This window comes from Trypanosoma brucei, chromosome 9, assembly GCF_000002445.2.
Source record: "Trypanosoma brucei brucei TREU927 chromosome 9, whole genome shotgun sequence".
NCBI classification, from domain to species: Eukaryota; Euglenozoa; class Kinetoplastea; order Trypanosomatida; family Trypanosomatidae; genus Trypanosoma; species Trypanosoma brucei.
In genome coordinates, this window is record NC_007282.1 from 1,564,308 (window position 1) to 1,580,333 (window position 16,026).

At 45.5% G+C, this 16,026-nt stretch overlaps 11 protein-coding genes across 11 annotated transcripts, besides 12 other annotated features; 1 reads left to right on the forward strand and 10 right to left on the reverse strand.

Moving 5' to 3' along the window:
- The first annotated feature begins 72 nt into the window (after positions 1–72).
- Positions 73–94: a sequence feature (AT_rich).
- A 23-nt stretch (positions 95–117) lies between these two features.
- Positions 118–160: a microsatellite.
- A 122-nt stretch (positions 161–282) lies between these two features.
- Positions 283–320: a microsatellite.
- A 4-nt stretch (positions 321–324) lies between these two features.
- Positions 325–381: a sequence feature (A-rich).
- Positions 382–786: 405 nt separating this feature from the next.
- Positions 787–808: a sequence feature (AT_rich).
- Positions 809–1,021: 213 nt separating this feature from the next.
- Positions 1,022–1,321, forward strand: Tb09.211.1710 (hypothetical protein, unlikely; the record flags this gene model as incomplete). Its single annotated transcript, XM_822224.1, has 1 exon — positions 1,022–1,321. One exon carries the CDS (start codon positions 1,022–1,024, stop codon positions 1,319–1,321), a length of 300 nt encoding a protein of 99 aa, XP_827317.1.
- Positions 1,099–1,249: a sequence feature (T-rich).
- Positions 1,322–1,325: 4 nt separating the features above from the next.
- Positions 1,326–1,387: a sequence feature (A-rich).
- Positions 1,388–1,500: 113 nt separating this feature from the next.
- Positions 1,501–1,554: a sequence feature (T-rich).
- Positions 1,555–1,559: 5 nt separating this feature from the next.
- Positions 1,560–1,937, reverse strand: Tb09.211.1720 (hypothetical protein, conserved; the record flags this gene model as incomplete). The annotated part of the gene is made up of 1 exon (XM_822225.1): positions 1,560–1,937. The coding sequence occupies one exon, from the start codon at positions 1,935–1,937 to the stop codon at positions 1,560–1,562; it is 378 nt and encodes a 125-aa protein (XP_827318.1).
- Positions 1,938–1,950: 13 nt separating this feature from the next.
- Positions 1,951–1,985: a microsatellite.
- Positions 1,986–2,139: 154 nt separating this feature from the next.
- Positions 2,140–2,364, reverse strand: Tb09.211.1730 (hypothetical protein, unlikely; the record flags this gene model as incomplete). Its single annotated transcript, XM_822226.1, has 1 exon — positions 2,140–2,364. One exon carries the CDS (start codon positions 2,362–2,364, stop codon positions 2,140–2,142), a length of 225 nt encoding a protein of 74 aa, XP_827319.1.
- Positions 2,365–2,656: 292 nt separating this feature from the next.
- Positions 2,657–3,232, reverse strand: Tb09.211.1740 (hypothetical protein, conserved; the record flags this gene model as incomplete). The annotated part of the gene is made up of 1 exon (XM_822227.1): positions 2,657–3,232. The coding sequence occupies one exon, from the start codon at positions 3,230–3,232 to the stop codon at positions 2,657–2,659; it is 576 nt and encodes a 191-aa protein (XP_827320.1).
- A 44-nt stretch (positions 3,233–3,276) lies between these two features.
- Positions 3,277–3,308: a microsatellite.
- A 1,145-nt stretch (positions 3,309–4,453) lies between these two features.
- On the reverse strand, positions 4,454–5,407 carry Tb09.211.1750 (mitochondrial carrier protein, putative; the record flags this gene model as incomplete). The annotated part of the gene is made up of 1 exon (XM_822228.1): positions 4,454–5,407. The coding sequence occupies one exon, from the start codon at positions 5,405–5,407 to the stop codon at positions 4,454–4,456; it is 954 nt and encodes a 317-aa protein (XP_827321.1).
- Positions 5,408–5,833: 426 nt separating this feature from the next.
- Positions 5,834–5,853: a microsatellite.
- Positions 5,854–6,610: 757 nt separating this feature from the next.
- Tb09.211.1760 (amino acid transporter, putative) lies at positions 6,611–8,089 on the reverse strand (the record flags this gene model as incomplete). The annotated part of the gene is made up of 1 exon (XM_822229.1): positions 6,611–8,089. The coding sequence occupies one exon, from the start codon at positions 8,087–8,089 to the stop codon at positions 6,611–6,613; it is 1,479 nt and encodes a 492-aa protein (XP_827322.1).
- A 1,411-nt stretch (positions 8,090–9,500) lies between these two features.
- Tb09.211.1770 (hypothetical protein, conserved) lies at positions 9,501–10,124 on the reverse strand (the record flags this gene model as incomplete). The annotated part of the gene is made up of 1 exon (XM_822230.1): positions 9,501–10,124. One exon carries the CDS (start codon positions 10,122–10,124, stop codon positions 9,501–9,503), a length of 624 nt encoding a protein of 207 aa, XP_827323.1.
- Positions 10,125–10,872: 748 nt separating this feature from the next.
- Tb09.211.1780 (hypothetical protein, conserved) lies at positions 10,873–11,322 on the reverse strand (the record flags this gene model as incomplete). Its single annotated transcript, XM_822231.1, has 1 exon — positions 10,873–11,322. The coding sequence occupies one exon, from the start codon at positions 11,320–11,322 to the stop codon at positions 10,873–10,875; it is 450 nt and encodes a 149-aa protein (XP_827324.1).
- Positions 11,323–11,447: 125 nt separating this feature from the next.
- Positions 11,448–11,497: a microsatellite.
- Positions 11,498–11,830: 333 nt separating this feature from the next.
- Positions 11,831–12,922, reverse strand: Tb09.211.1790 (hypothetical protein, conserved; the record flags this gene model as incomplete). The annotated part of the gene is made up of 1 exon (XM_822232.1): positions 11,831–12,922. One exon carries the CDS (start codon positions 12,920–12,922, stop codon positions 11,831–11,833), a length of 1,092 nt encoding a protein of 363 aa, XP_827325.1.
- Positions 12,923–13,674: 752 nt separating this feature from the next.
- Positions 13,675–15,162, reverse strand: Tb09.211.1800 (hypothetical protein, conserved; the record flags this gene model as incomplete). Its single annotated transcript, XM_822233.1, has 1 exon — positions 13,675–15,162. The coding sequence occupies one exon, from the start codon at positions 15,160–15,162 to the stop codon at positions 13,675–13,677; it is 1,488 nt and encodes a 495-aa protein (XP_827326.1).
- A 351-nt stretch (positions 15,163–15,513) lies between these two features.
- Positions 15,514–15,858, reverse strand: Tb09.211.1810 (hypothetical protein, conserved; the record flags this gene model as incomplete). Its single annotated transcript, XM_822234.1, has 1 exon — positions 15,514–15,858. One exon carries the CDS (start codon positions 15,856–15,858, stop codon positions 15,514–15,516), a length of 345 nt encoding a protein of 114 aa, XP_827327.1.
- Between the last annotated feature and the right edge of the window lie 168 nt (positions 15,859–16,026).

Consider the following 16,026-nt stretch of genomic DNA (forward strand, 5'->3'; position numbering starts at 1 on the left):
TACTTTCCTTCTCCCATTTCCTTCTTTTCATCATTTGTATTCATTAATGAAAGTTTAATGAATACAAAAGCGTAAAAAAAAAATAAATAAATAAGAAACAAGAGATTAAAAAAAAACAAAGAAGGGGAAAGGAAAGGAAAGGAGAGGAGAGGAAAAGAAATGCAACAAAATAAATAAATTCGTAACAAAGAAAGTAAAAAAAAAAGGAAACCACGTACTAAAAGAGACGTCACTAACACCACTGTCAATAAATAAGCACAAAGATATAAAACTATATAGTGAATATATATATATATATAGGTATATACAAATATACATATGACCAAAAAGGAGAGGGGAAGAAAAGAAAACAGCAGAAAAATAATATAAAAGAAAAAAAAATTTTAATGCGTGCACGCGCGAAAACAAAACAGACGAAATGGAAAAAAGAAAAAGGAGCCAAGAGTTCTCTGGGAATAAAGTTCCAAAATCTTCAGCAGCGAAAAAAAAAAAGAAGCAGGAATGACGGAAGGAGACCGCCTCAATGCTTCATCTCTACACACTAATAAACGGTGACTTTTTTTTTAAAAAAAATTACTCTTGTGTATTCTTTTCAATTAAGTCTTTGTGTAGGATAAATAAATACGTGCGGAATATATGTTTATTTTGCGTATAATTATGCTGCTGAATTTACTCTACCCCCACTTCGCTTCACTCGCTATTTTTCCAGTCTGTATTTTATTTCATAGTACCTTTGCCCCTCCTTTTTTTTAAAAAAAAGGGTCATCTGCTTTTAGCTTTCTCGCGTTTTTTTTAAAAAATTTTATTTCCTCTCAGTTTCTAATTTTTTCCCCTCCTTTCTTCTTCTTCTATACATTTGTTTTTAATCCTTCCCTATTTGTGGCATTACTGCACATTTTCCTTTATATATTTTCCCCTTTAAACTAATCCTGTTTGCTTGTTGTTGTTGTTGTTTTTTTTTTTTACCACCTGAATAGATCATCGTTCGATGGTGAGCCCATTACTTCGCACTATCAAAAAAATGCCACTAAAAAACCAGCAAGGAAAAAAAATTAACAACAGGGGCACGCCACAGTATTTTAAAATATATTCACATAATTTTCCTTCATTTTTTCCTTTCCCGTTTCTTTTTTTTTTAAATTCTCTCACACTGCTCGTCTCAGTTCGTCAATTTTTTTTTTCGCTCTTCTTTCCATTTAACTCCTTTTTTTTTTACTTTTCCTCCTCCCTTTTTTCTTTTTTTATTTCTAACATGCCACACCTCTCAAACGGCTATGATTATCATTGTGATTCTCTCCTTTTTACTATACCATCTTCATAAATGGAACAAAACAAAACAAAAAAAGTGAAAATAGTGAAGTAACGAAAAAAAAAAGTAAAAAAAGAATGAACTGACTTTCACATCATCATATGTACTTGAAGCATGAACCATTTTGCCTTTTTTTTTTTGCATTGTCTCTTTCTCTTTCTCTTTGCCAAGGGCCTTCATGTGAAGAAATGTTTTTTTTTCCTTCTTCTTCTTCTTTCTTTCTTTTTTTTTTACTTTTTTTTTTTCCACATCACTTGGCTACCCACTCATTAGGGTCCTCACCATGAGAGAATCGACAGTTGCGGCGGTTGCAACGACTTCTTAAATGATGTCTGCAAAGGGAAGACGGAGACACCTTCGAATTCCCTGCTGCCGGTTCCACTGAAGCCTCCTTCGTGTAACCATCGCCACTCGTCCCAAGGAGTAGAACAGTAGTCGACAGATTATTGTTAGGCATCATAAGCGGCCGCACCACCGGCGGGACGGGAACCGCAGCCCACATGTAAACGCATTGAGGAACGACTGGAGATGTTTGTGGTGGGGTTGGGGGAAGCGGGTTATACATCATGGGTGCCGCAAGAAAGAACGGTTGTGTCGGCTGAGGTTCTGCTGCACTGGGGAAGATCATGTTACTGGGTTTCTGTTTCGCTTTGCTTTGCTTTGCTTTACTTTCCTTGTTGTTGATGTTTATGATGCTGTCGGGAGAACTCTCCTTCTTGCCCGTTTGCTCCTTTTGGAAGTTGCTCTTGATGAAGCGTCTTTTGTAAGTAAACGCCCCAACGAAAGATATGAATATATATACCAGTTGATCTCTTTTTTATCCCCTCGAATCAGGAATGGCTCGTCCACGTACTACAGAAATATCCTTCAGTCAAATGTAGTATTGCAGCAATGTCGCGCTCTTTCTTTTCCCCTTGCGGTTGAACTTCAACGCCGTCGAAAATGAAAGAAATAAGGTAGTGGAATGACATTCCGTAATATAAGAGTACCGAGCATAACACAGATACATATACATAAAGAAAGTGGATAAAGGAAACATGGGAATCTCGAGACATTGCATGAAACAACAAACAACCCTTCTCCCCATCACACACACACACACACCCAAACAAACAAATATACAAATGAGGGAAAATAAGAGCATACACCAACCACCCACTCTCTCCATTTTGGGGGGACTTTTGACTACAGTTTCCCAAAAAAAAAAAAGATAAATGGGAGAAACGAAGTGTTTTAGCAGCCTCTCGCGACAAGCCTCCAAAGGGGACCAAAAAAGTTATAGCACTTTGCGGGTGTCGGGTGGCAGGGAGAACAATGCTTAAAAAAAAAAACAGCCAATACGATTGGTTATGATGACGAAGGCACTTGCATAACAAGAAGCCGCCGCGTTTCCTCAAGTTGGCGTCGAAGTTGGTTTGACAACATATTCCGCTGACGCACGTAAAGTAGCGCATCGTGCAAATCTTCATTTATTGCAGCAACCTTCGCTTCCACGGCGCAATCCCGGAATGGCAGTCGCGTAACCGTGCGCCGCACCGTTGCCGCCTCCTCCTGCCGCTTTTGCTGCTGGCGCTGGCGCTGGCGGCTGAGAACTCGGGCATGGGCCTCCAACTTCGAGGCGAGGCGGGACGCTAAAACATCCTCATCGACGCGGTTGCGTTGTTGAGAGACGGATGAAAAGCAACTGTCACTGCTTATGCTGCTCCGTCTACTTCTTTCAACCGCTACGCCATCACCACCACATTTCTTTAAAGCTCCCAACATTCGCATGTAGAAGCACTCCGGGAAGTAAGCGTCGTCATTGTTGCTATCCGCTGCATCTTCAACCGCGCCACAGGGTTCACGGGTGAAAAGCGCTCGAACCTGCTCACACCACACTATGTAGCGCTCAGTCTCGCTCATCGTAGTGGGGGGTTCCCTCATTTTACATTAATTCACTTATCCTTTTGTTTTTGTTTTTTTTTTTCGTGTGTGTGTGTGTGTGTACGTGTGTGTATGTAGCGACGCGTTTATGTGTGGTCCCCTTTACGGTGACACAAGTGTGCAAAGTGTTACCTTCGTTCACTTCCTTCTACGACCTTCACCAACTTGGAGAAATGGAAACTCAGATAATTAAAAAAAAAAAGCATCGCATCAACTACACGTGTTGCAGCATTAGTGTTTGTGCCAACACATTTGCCTCGTGGGCAGAAGCGCCACGAGCGTCCACATTTAGAGTTAAATCAATAATAAACGATTATATATTTATTTATGTTTGAAAGTTCGTTTGTTTGTTTTTGCTTCGCCCACGTCACGCCAGAGTCCAGCCCGAATAGCGGGTCACAAATCCTAACAATTGGGCCCGAGATCCCTCCACCTCACACTCTACAATGACCCTCTTTTTTTTTTTATTTTTCTTTTCTCCCTCTCCTTCTCTCCGATTTGATCAATTACTATTTTAAAACGAACGGAAAGAAACAACAAAATAAAAAGAACCATATCGTCACAATACAACGAGCGATCGTCTTTCCACCCCCATCTCACATCTTTCCTCAGTGTCTGTAAACGCCGCACGGCGGATGAAGAGAAGAGCGGCTCTTCAGTGAACAAAGGTACACCCCTAAAAAAAAAAAAGATAAGAAACTAACGAGAACTAATGATAACAATAAATATTATAACACGTAAATGTATATAATAGAAACACACGAACCCGTCACCCGTTCATCCTCCTTACATGTTATCCTTGGCCTTCTCCTTCCTTTCAGTAATATACTCCTCTATCTAGCAGAAACTCCGACCATCAACAAAATTAAAAAAAAAACATACAGAGACATGAATGCCAAACACAGATAAAGAAAACAAGAAAGGAAAAAAGAAACTGGCATACATCTTGCCGTACGATCAGCTTTGATCTTCTTCCCTTCCCTATTTGCCCTCCTTAAATCATTGCCTATTGAGTGGTACCCCTCCCCCTCCCCCTCTTCTTTTTTTTTTCAACTTTTCATCCGTACAGGGAGAGACCTCAAAACAAAACAAAAAAGAAAGTGAGGAAACCAAGTGAGCACATGGTCGAGAAATTGAGGAGAGAGGTCGACCGCTGAGAGATAAAGAAGAAAAGCGAGTAAAGAAAAAAGGAGGGCCCTGGAAGGCGCGTCTCAAACAAAATTACTTCTTTCCGGAACCACCACTTGTGCCAAGACCAAGTGTACTTTTGTATGTGTCGTAAATCCACCACTGCAAACCTGTCAGCGTGCCGATCATTATAATACGTGCCATCAGCCCTTTCGTGCAGAGGTTTCCATAACCAATTTCATTGGCGATTTGGCCGTACGACTTTCCCACATTAGAGGCTTTACCGCGGGCAGACACGAGCATATCGGCTGGATGTGAGACAATGGCACAAACAATACCCGCAATGTAGCCAGAAGCAAAAGTTATGCTGAGCTGCGTACCCTTGCTGTACTCCTCCTTGGGTTTTGTGAAGACGTTGCTGTAAAAAAACCGCACCACCTTCTCAAAAAAGAAAAACTTCGCCATTGTGTAGGGAATCTGACGGGACCACAGGGGCACAAGAGACTTGAAAGGGAATCCAGCAGCTGGGTCCGCCCGCATGGTGGCAACTGCAGCTCCAAGGGATGTCGGGAAGGTTCCACTTGGGGAAGTTTGCACCTTCACTTTCACCATTTCCATCGGGCATAGCGCCACGTCAGCAAAGAATTCGGCACTTGCAGAACCTGCCAACCAAATAAGTCCTTCATACTCCTTGGCAGCCTTCTGACCGGCGAGGTTGGCGTAGAAATCTTTGAACACTTCATAGAGACCAAATTTGCAAGCACCTTGCATTGAGTAACCAATGAGGGTAGGCAACCAACCCTTCCAAATACCTTTAGCACCGAAACCATCCTCCGCGGCCAGCACCTTAAAGCCGCTTCCAATACCCCTGAACTTCTCCGGGTTCACTTGCATATTACATTTCACAACATCGAGGGGACATACGGCGGTGTGCGTTAGGCCACAGGAGAGGACGCCCCCACCTATGCATTTCAGATAGTAGCTGTTGTTGTGAGGGATGTCGGGGTTGGCGTAACGTGCGTCCCAAGTTTTGTTCTTTGCGCTCATTATTTACCTTCCTTCTGTTTTTTTGCACTTTTTTATATTCCTCAAATCGTGACCCGGCCCGTCTTTTGTGATGCAAGCGGTTTCCTATTTCTTTGTTTCTTTATAAACGTTTTCAAAGGTATTGATATTGGACTCGTATGTGGCCATATACCGAAGATACGCGAAGGGGTGGAAGCGAAACGTTTAAAGAATAGTGAAGATACCGCAAACCTTATTGGCAAAAACAACCTGACGACGGCGGGGAAGGTGCGCCGGTGCAGCATCATTCTTCTCTACTTGTCTTTACGACTGAATTACGTGCTGAAAAGATTTTGGCAACGGGTACCGCCAAATCCGGCAGCTGTGCTTACCACAGCTTAACTTTACGCTAAAACGTACACCACATTCCCTCATGGGTGAAAAAAAAAAACAAACGAAAAACAACGGCACACACACACACACACACAGGACAGAATTGATGACGAGGTTGATTACGCAGAAGGCGCTCAGCCAACACGGCCGGAGACAGAAAGTGTATTGGGCACGATTCGGAGCGGCAAACCCGTCCATATTAATTCAGTCCTTCCAAACCATGTCACTTGCCAACGCCGGCATGTCATGGGGAAGAATGAATGGAATACGAAAACCTCATGAAGTGTGCGGCGCTTTCTCGAGACTTCCCCGCCAGCGGTACCGCCTTCTCTGGTGGTTGAGATAATCTCCTCTTTAAAGTGGTTGAAGGAAACACACCATACGATATCACACCAACCCGCAATAGTAAAGTAAGTAGTGGCATTGGGCGACATTGAAATAACCAGTCCCGCAAATCAAACGCTCAAAACGGGTACGACGCGAATCATCATCCCGATCAACCAAGTAATTAACGATATTTTTGGTCAAGTCCTTGTTTGGTGTAACGAGTGAAAACATCATGGATGCGGACGTAATCCATCCGAGTGGCGTGGGTGCCGATGATCCGGTGTCCCATCTGTCGAGTGAGTTCCTCCCGTTTTCATCTGCATCTGCGTTGGTGTCTTTGTGGACGCTAGAGTTATCTTCTCAAATGCGTACGCATAAAACGAGAACGAGAATGAGACGGGAAATTTCCCACTCTGTGAAGAGTAGTGATGGGTACCTCGGAATGATGTGAGATATCTCCCTACCCACGGTGTTGGTTCAAGCTGCATTTACAAAAGTGAACATTGTACTGTTTTCAATCCCACCTCATTTGAGAGACTCATAAGCTTGCATGTCAGCATCCTCTAGAATCTCCACTATCGAACCTTCGAACCCATCCCGCCGGAAAAAGTGTGTCCAAATGATGGAAACCAAAATCGTTCCCCAAACTATAATAACGGTAACCAAAGCTATCTTGAGGCTTGCACACATTGATGCCACAATAAGGGTCACACTGAACGCTATGGGAACAATTCCACAAATCGCTTCACCCCACAAGCCACCGGGTACACGGTAAGGTCGCTCCAAGGTGGGTCTTTTGAGGCGTAGTTTGAGAAAGGCGAAGAGGATAGAAATCAATCGCAAGGAGTATAACACCTGGTCAATCTGTACCAATACCGTGAAGGTTAGACACACCGACAGAATCGAGGTAATCACCGTGTTGGTGACGATAGCGTTGATTGGAGTCCCCAAGTTCCTGTTATACCTTGAAAGCCAGGAAGAAACGAAAGGAAAGGCATTGAGGGTCCCCATTCCTGCTAGTGACCGTGAGGTTGTCGTTAGTTGCGTTGCCATGAGGCCGAATGTCGAGGCGGCGCCCCCAACCATCATGATTACCGCCATTTTGTAGCCTCCAACAGCATGAGCCACGCGGACCCAAAAACCGACGCCCCATTGATCAAATGGTATGTCACGCACTCCCTCTGCACTTGCTCCAACGAGCACTGGTGGTATGTAAGTCGCGAGGGCTGCGAATATCATCAGAACGAGGGCCCGTGCGAATGTTTTTTGCGGATTGGTAACCTCTTCAATGACGTTGCCGGCGCTCTCGAAGCCGGAGAAGTTCCACGCAACGACGGGAATGAACAGAGGCCAATCGATACTTTGCGGCACTGTCGTAATGCGAGCCCAGTCAAAGCCTTCAGGGATCTGGATGAAGAAAATTAACACAAACGGTATAAGTGTCAATGCCATCACAAGGACGCTCATTTTCCCCACCACATGCACTCCCAATATGTTGATGAAAGCGCAAAACCAAAGAAACCCTAGTTTGACTAGAGACTTCGAGAACGCTGAGATGCCAAGCAGCGTAGCGCAGTAATCCGCGAGGATTGTCGGATATAAGCTGTTATCAACGAAATTGAGCATAGCCGTCCACAAAATAGTTGAGAAGCAGAGCCACGGCTTAAACGTAACGTTCACCCACATAATAGGTCCAGCATTAGAGGGGATTGCGCATGACAGCTCCGCAACACATAGAGAAACCGGGATACCCCAGAAGATTGGTATGAGACAAAGAAATATAATGGTCAAAAGGGGACCGCCAGCGCTCACGGACTCCTCCAAGCCATAACCACCACTAATGCATGCAGTATACATGACACCCAGCAGTGTAAGGGTCGTTAACGCTGCGCGGGGTTGACTTTCAGTATTTTGGTTGGGGTTCTGGAAACGAACCTCTGGAAGTAGCTCCCTCCTAAATTCGGTGGCCATCATCCTCTCGTCGGTGACATTAGACATGTGCATCTAATAGACACGCCTCGCTTCCGCACTACTGCCGAGCACCAAAAAGGAAAAATAGAAACAGAAAAAGAAGTGGGTTGGACAATGACGATCTAGAAAAAAGCGAAAAGAAGACACCGAGCAAATTAAAAACAAACAAAGGTAATCAAATATTTAACCCTTTGTTCCTATGACAAGCAACATACTTTCGAGCAAAGGGTTTCGCATATCATGACACCTTCACCCCGCAGCAGCCAGCCGGTGTGCTACGCTACAAAACCGTCTTCATCAGACATAGCTCAATAAAGGGCACCTAATCACCTCCTAAACACTCAACAGTGTTAACGAAGCAACCCAGTAATGAAATGAACGTCAAACGGGAAAGATACCACAATGAATTCGCTTATTTGTTAGGGCGGTGGGAAACAATCCTTTAAGAAAGGGGGTAAACATACGGGTGTATTTCATTCGAAACGGTGATTCCCTTTGCATTATGCTCATTTCCGCATGAGCTGAACCCACTGGATTTTTATGACCCCGTAATCTAGCAATCGCTCACCCTAATTGAAAAATAAATTAATACATATTTATAGTTAGCGTCGAATCCTGAGAATTTTGCTCAAACAATGGCACAGCCCTAAAGGTTGCACACCTCGCACCCCATTCTCAAGCAGCTATATCGAAACTAAAAAAAAAAAGAAGTCCCACTTCGCACACGTAAAAAAGAATTGCTTCAAACACATGAGCGCGCGCACCAGGTATACCTACACCAATCAGAATAACCTCGCATATAGGATTGCTTGACTAAAATACAGCAATACCACTACTTCAACCCCACGGAAAGATTGAGCAGGTCCTTCCCCGCACTTGAACAAACAACGTAAACGAATTCTCCAAAAAAGAAAAACCCATTCCCCTTTTTTTCTCATCCATTAGCGTTCCCTTGTTTCCTTTCAGCGCAAAATGAAGCACCAAGATTGTATAGCGCTGCAGCAAAGCAAAAACAAAGAGTAGTTAAAATATGGAAACAAATGCGGGAGGTGAGCGGGAAAGGAAAATGACAGGCCGCGGAGCAAAAATTGAGGCGTAAGTTCAGGCGGTGGATACCCTCATATTCTACGGACCAAAATTTTCCCTTTAAGCATGTAGTTTTTTAAAATGGTGAGAAATAACCGCGGTGTGGCCACATAGCTAATAACTGCGCGCAGAGAGGTACGTAGAGAAACATATATCCATTTACTCACATGTACATTGATACGCGTTTCTAGCAATTGGTGGGCAGCGCGAAAAAACAGATACGCACACACCTTATCACGGCAACTGACAAGGTTAAAGAATCCACAACAACTGACATAACGCATCAATGTGCTTGCTCCACTCTCGAATTTGTGAAAAGTTCACAAAAGAACATTATTATGCAAAACAATTTCCCACATTATTTACCCCGTAACATGTCAAGTCGTGCACTCAGCTCATCAAGATCCGGTTCAGCTAATTTAGTTGCCTCTGGCGCCACGGGTTGCTGCTGCGGAAGCTTTGCCTTATTGAATAACTCCTCCTTAACGGCCAGACCTTCCTCTTCAGCCACCTGCAACAGGAGTAAAGATACCTCATCCTCCGGCATGCTGGTAGACGTTGTTTGCCCTATTGCGGTTTCCATGTATTCAGATGCAACATCCATTGTTTCAAATTGTTTCTCAAATTTCTCCATGAGTTCTGATATCTTCTCTGGGTTCATGGACTGAACAACCTTGTCCATTCCATGTACCATCTGACTCATCCCTCTTGTTACTTTGTTCATCTTGATGGCTGTATCGAGGCGTGAGACAACGGCATCCATACGCGAGGCGAGGCGGAGGTGGCTCAGGGACTCGTTCCTCTTTCGAATGCTGTTTTCAGCAAAAATACGCGCTATATCCATGTTGCCCTTCGCCATTGCCTTTTTACACTTACCCAATTCAGCCTTCTGTTCCTTCTCACATCGCGTCGAGTTTTTATTGAACTGTTTCACAACATACTTGAGTTGAAAGTGAAGGTCCTGCAGCTGATTAACAGACATTTACACCACTCCTCTGCTTACTACTATATATTCTTTTGTTTCTATGCGGCTGCGTCCTAGAAGAGGGAAAAAAGTCGTAAATCTCCCTTATATTCAAGTTAAACCTCCGTTGCCGTAGATTCTGAATAAAAAGAAATGCGACGTACTCTTTAGTACAAGCGAAGTGAGGGAACCGGTGGAAGGAAGTAGAATCCAAAAGTGAAACAAAGTAAGGCGTGACGAACACTAAAGCAATGACAGCGGCAAACAGGCATGGAAGAAGAATATTGTAGCTAACAGAAGTCCATGGAAAACAACATACCCAACATGCACGCACACCGTGAAGTAGGTAAATAACAAACGACAACACGACTTTCAGTCCGAACGCCCTTTTAACATGTCCCAGTTCTTAAGTAAGTAATTTTGTGAGGGTAATAATTGCCGCAACCGGCGAGCTTCATGCCTCTTAACGATTTTCCCCAATGGGAATATCGGCCCAAGAGGATGCCAGTGTTTTTTCTTTTTTTTGCGATGCGATGCCAACGTGCCTCTCCCCTCGCACACGATATATTGGCACAAGGGGTGCGAAGACTTTACTGTTATCGCTCCCGCTCCAATAAATAAGGCTAAGCAAGGTTTTCACTGTGCCCAAAAAGGAGTTTTCAAATCAGACAAAGTAAATTTGGTGTTTCTACTTTCCACAGTTCCACCGAAGGCGTGGAACGGCATATGTGCTAATACGAATGAAGGGAAGGAGGAAGAGAAGAGTTCACTCACAATTAATATGCCTCTCAACTTCCTGTAGAAGCGCCTTGTCCTCCATTGCTGCCGCCAGTCTCTCCTTGTCTGCAACCTGTTTTTCTAATTCACGCTGCCGCACGTGAGAGCCATCCACAAGCGTAATGTCGAACTTTGCATTATTCGACAGGGAAAACACCTCCCGAAGCCTTACATAAACACATAAACATATAAACTCCATGAGACTACAGTGAGGCACAGTGGGTTGTAAGATAACTTTCACAACAACACTTGGTTTTCCGCTATCGTTGCACCCCTGCCCGCGCAACGATTGAAAATCAGCCGAACTTTCAATATATTCGACACGGCAGCGGTTCATTGCTACAACGTCAAGATCAGCCAACGTGCAATCCGGCCTTTCTGGATCTCGTATGGTGGAAAGCTCATAGAAGACATCCTCTGCCGTTAAACGGTCCGTCATCGCCAGCACCTCAGTGCTTCAATTGTTGAACCAACCCCTGCCTTCGTATGCTCCTATAGCTCCAATTACGATAAGTGGGAGGAGGTGAGCTTCCCGAAGGCAACTACGATTAGTTAATCGAAGTTGGAGAATGGAGAGGGAGAAGGAGAAGGAAAAGGAAAGGGAAAGGAGCAGGGAGAGTGTGCTTCTCATTAGAAAAGCGACAGCGCGTAGCTGCCGCCAGGGGGCGCCGTGGGGGTGATCAAATAAAAATTGCGTCGGTGACCAAAATCAATATATTACAAACAAAAATGACAAAGGCGTCTACAACATTTTAGGGGAAAAGATGTTGTTCCTCCCCTCTCCCCCTACTTCTCGTACTTCATCACCACTCGACTCTAATAAACATGGGGTGCACCGCCCCTCCTCGACACCCACTGCACTTCCCCAGCGTCCAAAGGGTTCTTAGGAACGCTTAAATTGCATGTGGGCATTGCTGTGGCTAGTCGGGTGCGCACAGCAGGAAATCCTACTGCTCCGCGGCAACACCTCTGAAGGGTATCTCAAACCAAATACACCAGTCCTCGATGTCCTGCACAATTGGATGTCTTTCACCATAAAATTTCTGTGATGTTGTGCGAGCTGAAAGAAGGTGTTCTGCTGCCTCATCGTTTTTATTCACCCACAAAAGATACAAACCCAGTAAAAATTGCGCTCGTGCTGTCGTTGGATGTGAGATGGTGAGGCGCTCTTTCTGAATGCTAAAAATACCAAACAACATTTTGGATACATCGGCGAGATTTTCCTTTCCAAATGCCCGTGCTGAGGCGTGGCCGACCTCATGTGTGACTTCATCATCGTCATAACGCTTAACGAGCTTAGCTGCCATCGTTTCATCAACAATGTCTTTGAGTACTCGACGTAAGTGTTTCAGCCAGATGTTTTTCACCGTATCGTAAAGTGCCATCGCCGCCTCCATGCACGCCTTGGTGGCAAAAACATTGGCCAAGTCAAAATAAGCAAAGGTTGTCAGTACATGCTCTGGGCCATTCATTACACTTAGATAATACGTGGCGCAGGTTAGGTGCTTAACAGAAACATCTAGTTTATTGTCCGCGGCATACAGTAGTCCAAATGTCTGGTGGAGTTCCGCTTTTATGGTCGCATCTGCTTCATCTGGATTCTGAAGGATAATAAAGTGCGCAAGGGATAATATTTCCTCCGCATTCCCGTAACGTTTCAAAAACTGGTTCGTTCGAGCAAGATGGAAGTGCGCTGGCACAAGCTTTACGCTTCCCTTTCCATAGAACCTCTCCTTCAAGCGAAGCGTTTTCACGCCTGCCTCCGCTGCTGCCTCTCCGTTTCCCTCCACAAGCAACCGTCTGCTTTCATCCTGTGCGCGCGTCAGCAGCTGCTCAATGACCGCACCCACCTTTTCGCGATGCGCCGACCTGGCTGCAAGAGCGTTGATGCCACTAGATGGCGCATCCATTAACTGCATCAACTCGTCAAACTTTGGCTCCAGTGTTGACCAGCCAACATTGGTGATGTCGAGTGGGTCCACCAACTCCTTGGCGGCTGCACGCGTGGAGGGGAGCACTTTTAAATTGGCGCCTTGCATATGACTTCAAAAACGAAACCCGATATGCCCAGCACGTGTTAATAAAGTAAAATGTAGAGGAGAGTTGGGGTTATAAATGGTGCGTCCGAGACAAACTTCAACAAGAGAAAGGTAGGAATCAAGAGAAGAAGCTGCACTCAGTTGGTGTGCCCAAAGAAGGTACCTTCTTTTTAAAGACGCATTCTACCCCCTAAAAAGCCCTTACAAAATATTTCCTCCCTTACGAAGCACCAACTTCTCTGCTACTCCCATCCCCTACACTAATCAACCAATAGAACAAGATGAAATAGAGACTGATGGTTTGCTGTACCACATGCGCCGATAAACCTACGGAAACGAACTTGAAGGCTTCCCCAAATTGTCACTGCCGCAAAGGTACCAATTTCGCAACCCATCCTCTCGTTCAAATTCGATGTGAACATCGTTTACTTACGGCATAACAGCTTCTGTCCACTTCAGTGCATGACTACCTATTAAATTACTTATCCGCCGCTTATCATTTACTCATTATTGCCGCTACACATCGAGACATTGCCAAAAATGTGGGTGTAAAAAAAAAAGAGTGTGTAATTATTGCAACAGATCAGAAGGTCCAAAATCCTGACAGACAAGCGGTTGAGGAACATATGTAGATCGTGAGGTCGCGTGAGCTGTGTGAGCACTCCCCGGCCGTTCAACACGGAAAAAAACTTCTTTAATACTTAAAACATACTTCAATTAATTCACAGTTAAGGTGATTGCTCTTTTTCGCTTTAATCGCTGTCATCGAACCTTGTGGTATTACGGTTATTGTCGAAAGAAGGAGATGGCCGACCAAAGCCACGGCCTCCACGGTCCCCAAAGCCACGGCCTCCACGATCCCCAAAGCCGCGGCCTCCACGGTCCCCAAAGCCACGGCCTCCACGATCCCCAAAACCGCGGCCTCCACGGTCCCCAAAGCCACGGCCTCCACGATCCCCAAAGCCACGGCCTCCACGGTCCCCAAAGCCACGGCCTCCACGATCCCCAAAACCGCGGCCTCCACGATCCCCAAAACCACGGCCTCCACGATCCCCAAAACCACGGCCTCCACGATCACCAAAGCCGCGGCCTCCACGATCACCGAAATCACGGCCTCGGCCGCGACCCCGTCCGTTTCCATTTTCATTTCGAATAAACTTTCGAACAGGCTCGTCTTCCCCCTCCTCGTCATCACCAATGGATCGCTTACCATTGGCATTCTGCTGCACCTCTTCTCCATCACTGTCAGACTCTGGCATAGGTTTCTTGGGAGCAACCTTTGGTGATGCTTTCACTGGTTTACGCACGGGCTCATCATCATCACTGTCAGACTCTGGCATAGGTTTCTTGGGAGCAACCTTTGGTGACCTCTTAGCTGGTTTACGCACGGGCTCATCATCATCACTGTCAGACTCTGGCATAGGTTTCTTGGGAGCAACCTTTGGTGACCTCTTAGCTGGTTTACGCACGGGCTCATCATCATCACTGTCAGACTCTGGCATAGGTTTCTTGGGAGCAACCTTTGGTGATGCCTTCACTGGTTTACGCACGGGTTCATCATCATCACTGTCAGACTCTGGCATAGGTTTCTTGGGAGCAACCTTTGGTGATGCTTTCACTGGTTTACGCACGGGCTCATCATCATCACTGTCAGACTCTGGCATAGGTTTCTTGGGAGCAACCTTTGGTGATGCCTTCACTGGTTTACGCACGGGTTCATCATCATCACTGTCAGACTCTGGCATAGGTTTCTTGGGAGCAACCTTTGGTGACCTCTTAGCTGGTTTACGCACGGGCTCATCATCATCACTGTCAGACTCTGGCATAGGTTTCTTGGGAGCAACCTTTGGTGATGCCTTCACTGGTTTACGCACGGGCTCATCATCATCACTGTCAGACTCTGGCATAGGTTTCTTGGGAGCAACCTTTGGTGATGCTTTCACTGGTTTACGCACGGGCTCATCATCATCACTGTCAGACTCTGGCATAGGTTTCTTGGGAGCAAACTTTGGTGACCTCTTAGCTGGTTTACGCACGGGCTCATCATCATCACTGTCAGTTTTATCTCGAATATTCTTCGGTGCAGCAATGAGAGCCGAGAACTTCAGACCCCGGCCCGCCTTTTCCACTGAGGGATTACTTGCTTTCAAAGCATCCGCAGCTTCGATGTAGTTCGACTCTCTCAGATATCGGTATACCTGGGCATCAAGCTCATCTTTTGGAAGACGTAACACAGACATTTAAAGAGATGTTCTTTAACTTTCCTAGGGCGACCAATAGAAAGCAAAAAGGGAAAAGGGAAAGATCAAAAGTGAGAAGTCGGATATGTGGACCGTTATCTTCCGTAGGTCACTGTCTCATTCATTGAAGAAGGATTCAAAAGAATGACCGCTCGTGGTTATGTATAACTTTTTTTTCACAGACAGATTTGCACGGAGACAAAACGCATCTCAATAAGGATTCAGCATGATGAATACAACTTCGTGTGGGTTGGTTCCTGATTTTGCACAACAGAGGTCAACGATCAAGAGGGGGTCCTGCAGGAAGCGTCGGCTGTTGGCGTACTTCTGTTCCTGGTACACCTTCATCTGTTATTTCCGTCCCCTTTGAACCCTCTTATCGTATCGTATATGTCGTAGCTTCTTTCCGTGTCTACTAGTCGATGCCCCCGGTTTGACCGGGTGAGGTGTTCGCGTACGATTAAAAATCGTTTCCTCCGGGCGTCCAATGTAGTACGGTTTCGTCGTTGTCCCACACTCTTCACAGGACTCCCCTTGGTACACGCGCTGTGTAGTCCTCGTAACCCACACATGAGAGGAAGTCCACGTGTTGCTGCACACCCGGCAGCGAAAGATGCCCGGACGTCTAGCCAGTGGTGGGGGAGTAAACATAATATGCCGTGGCCGCAGAAGAAGAAGAGCGGTGATAGTGAGCATAAAGAGGGTTGCTATAGATGGGAAAGTTTCTCCTTCACGCCAACATATAGACACACCCCACGTGTTTTTGACTGCTGCCGTGAGGCAGTGTCCGGAAGTCGCTACCTTGCGCGTGCACGGGAGAAAGAAGATCAGAAGAAGGGAAAGATATAGTGCTAGTAGCTACTA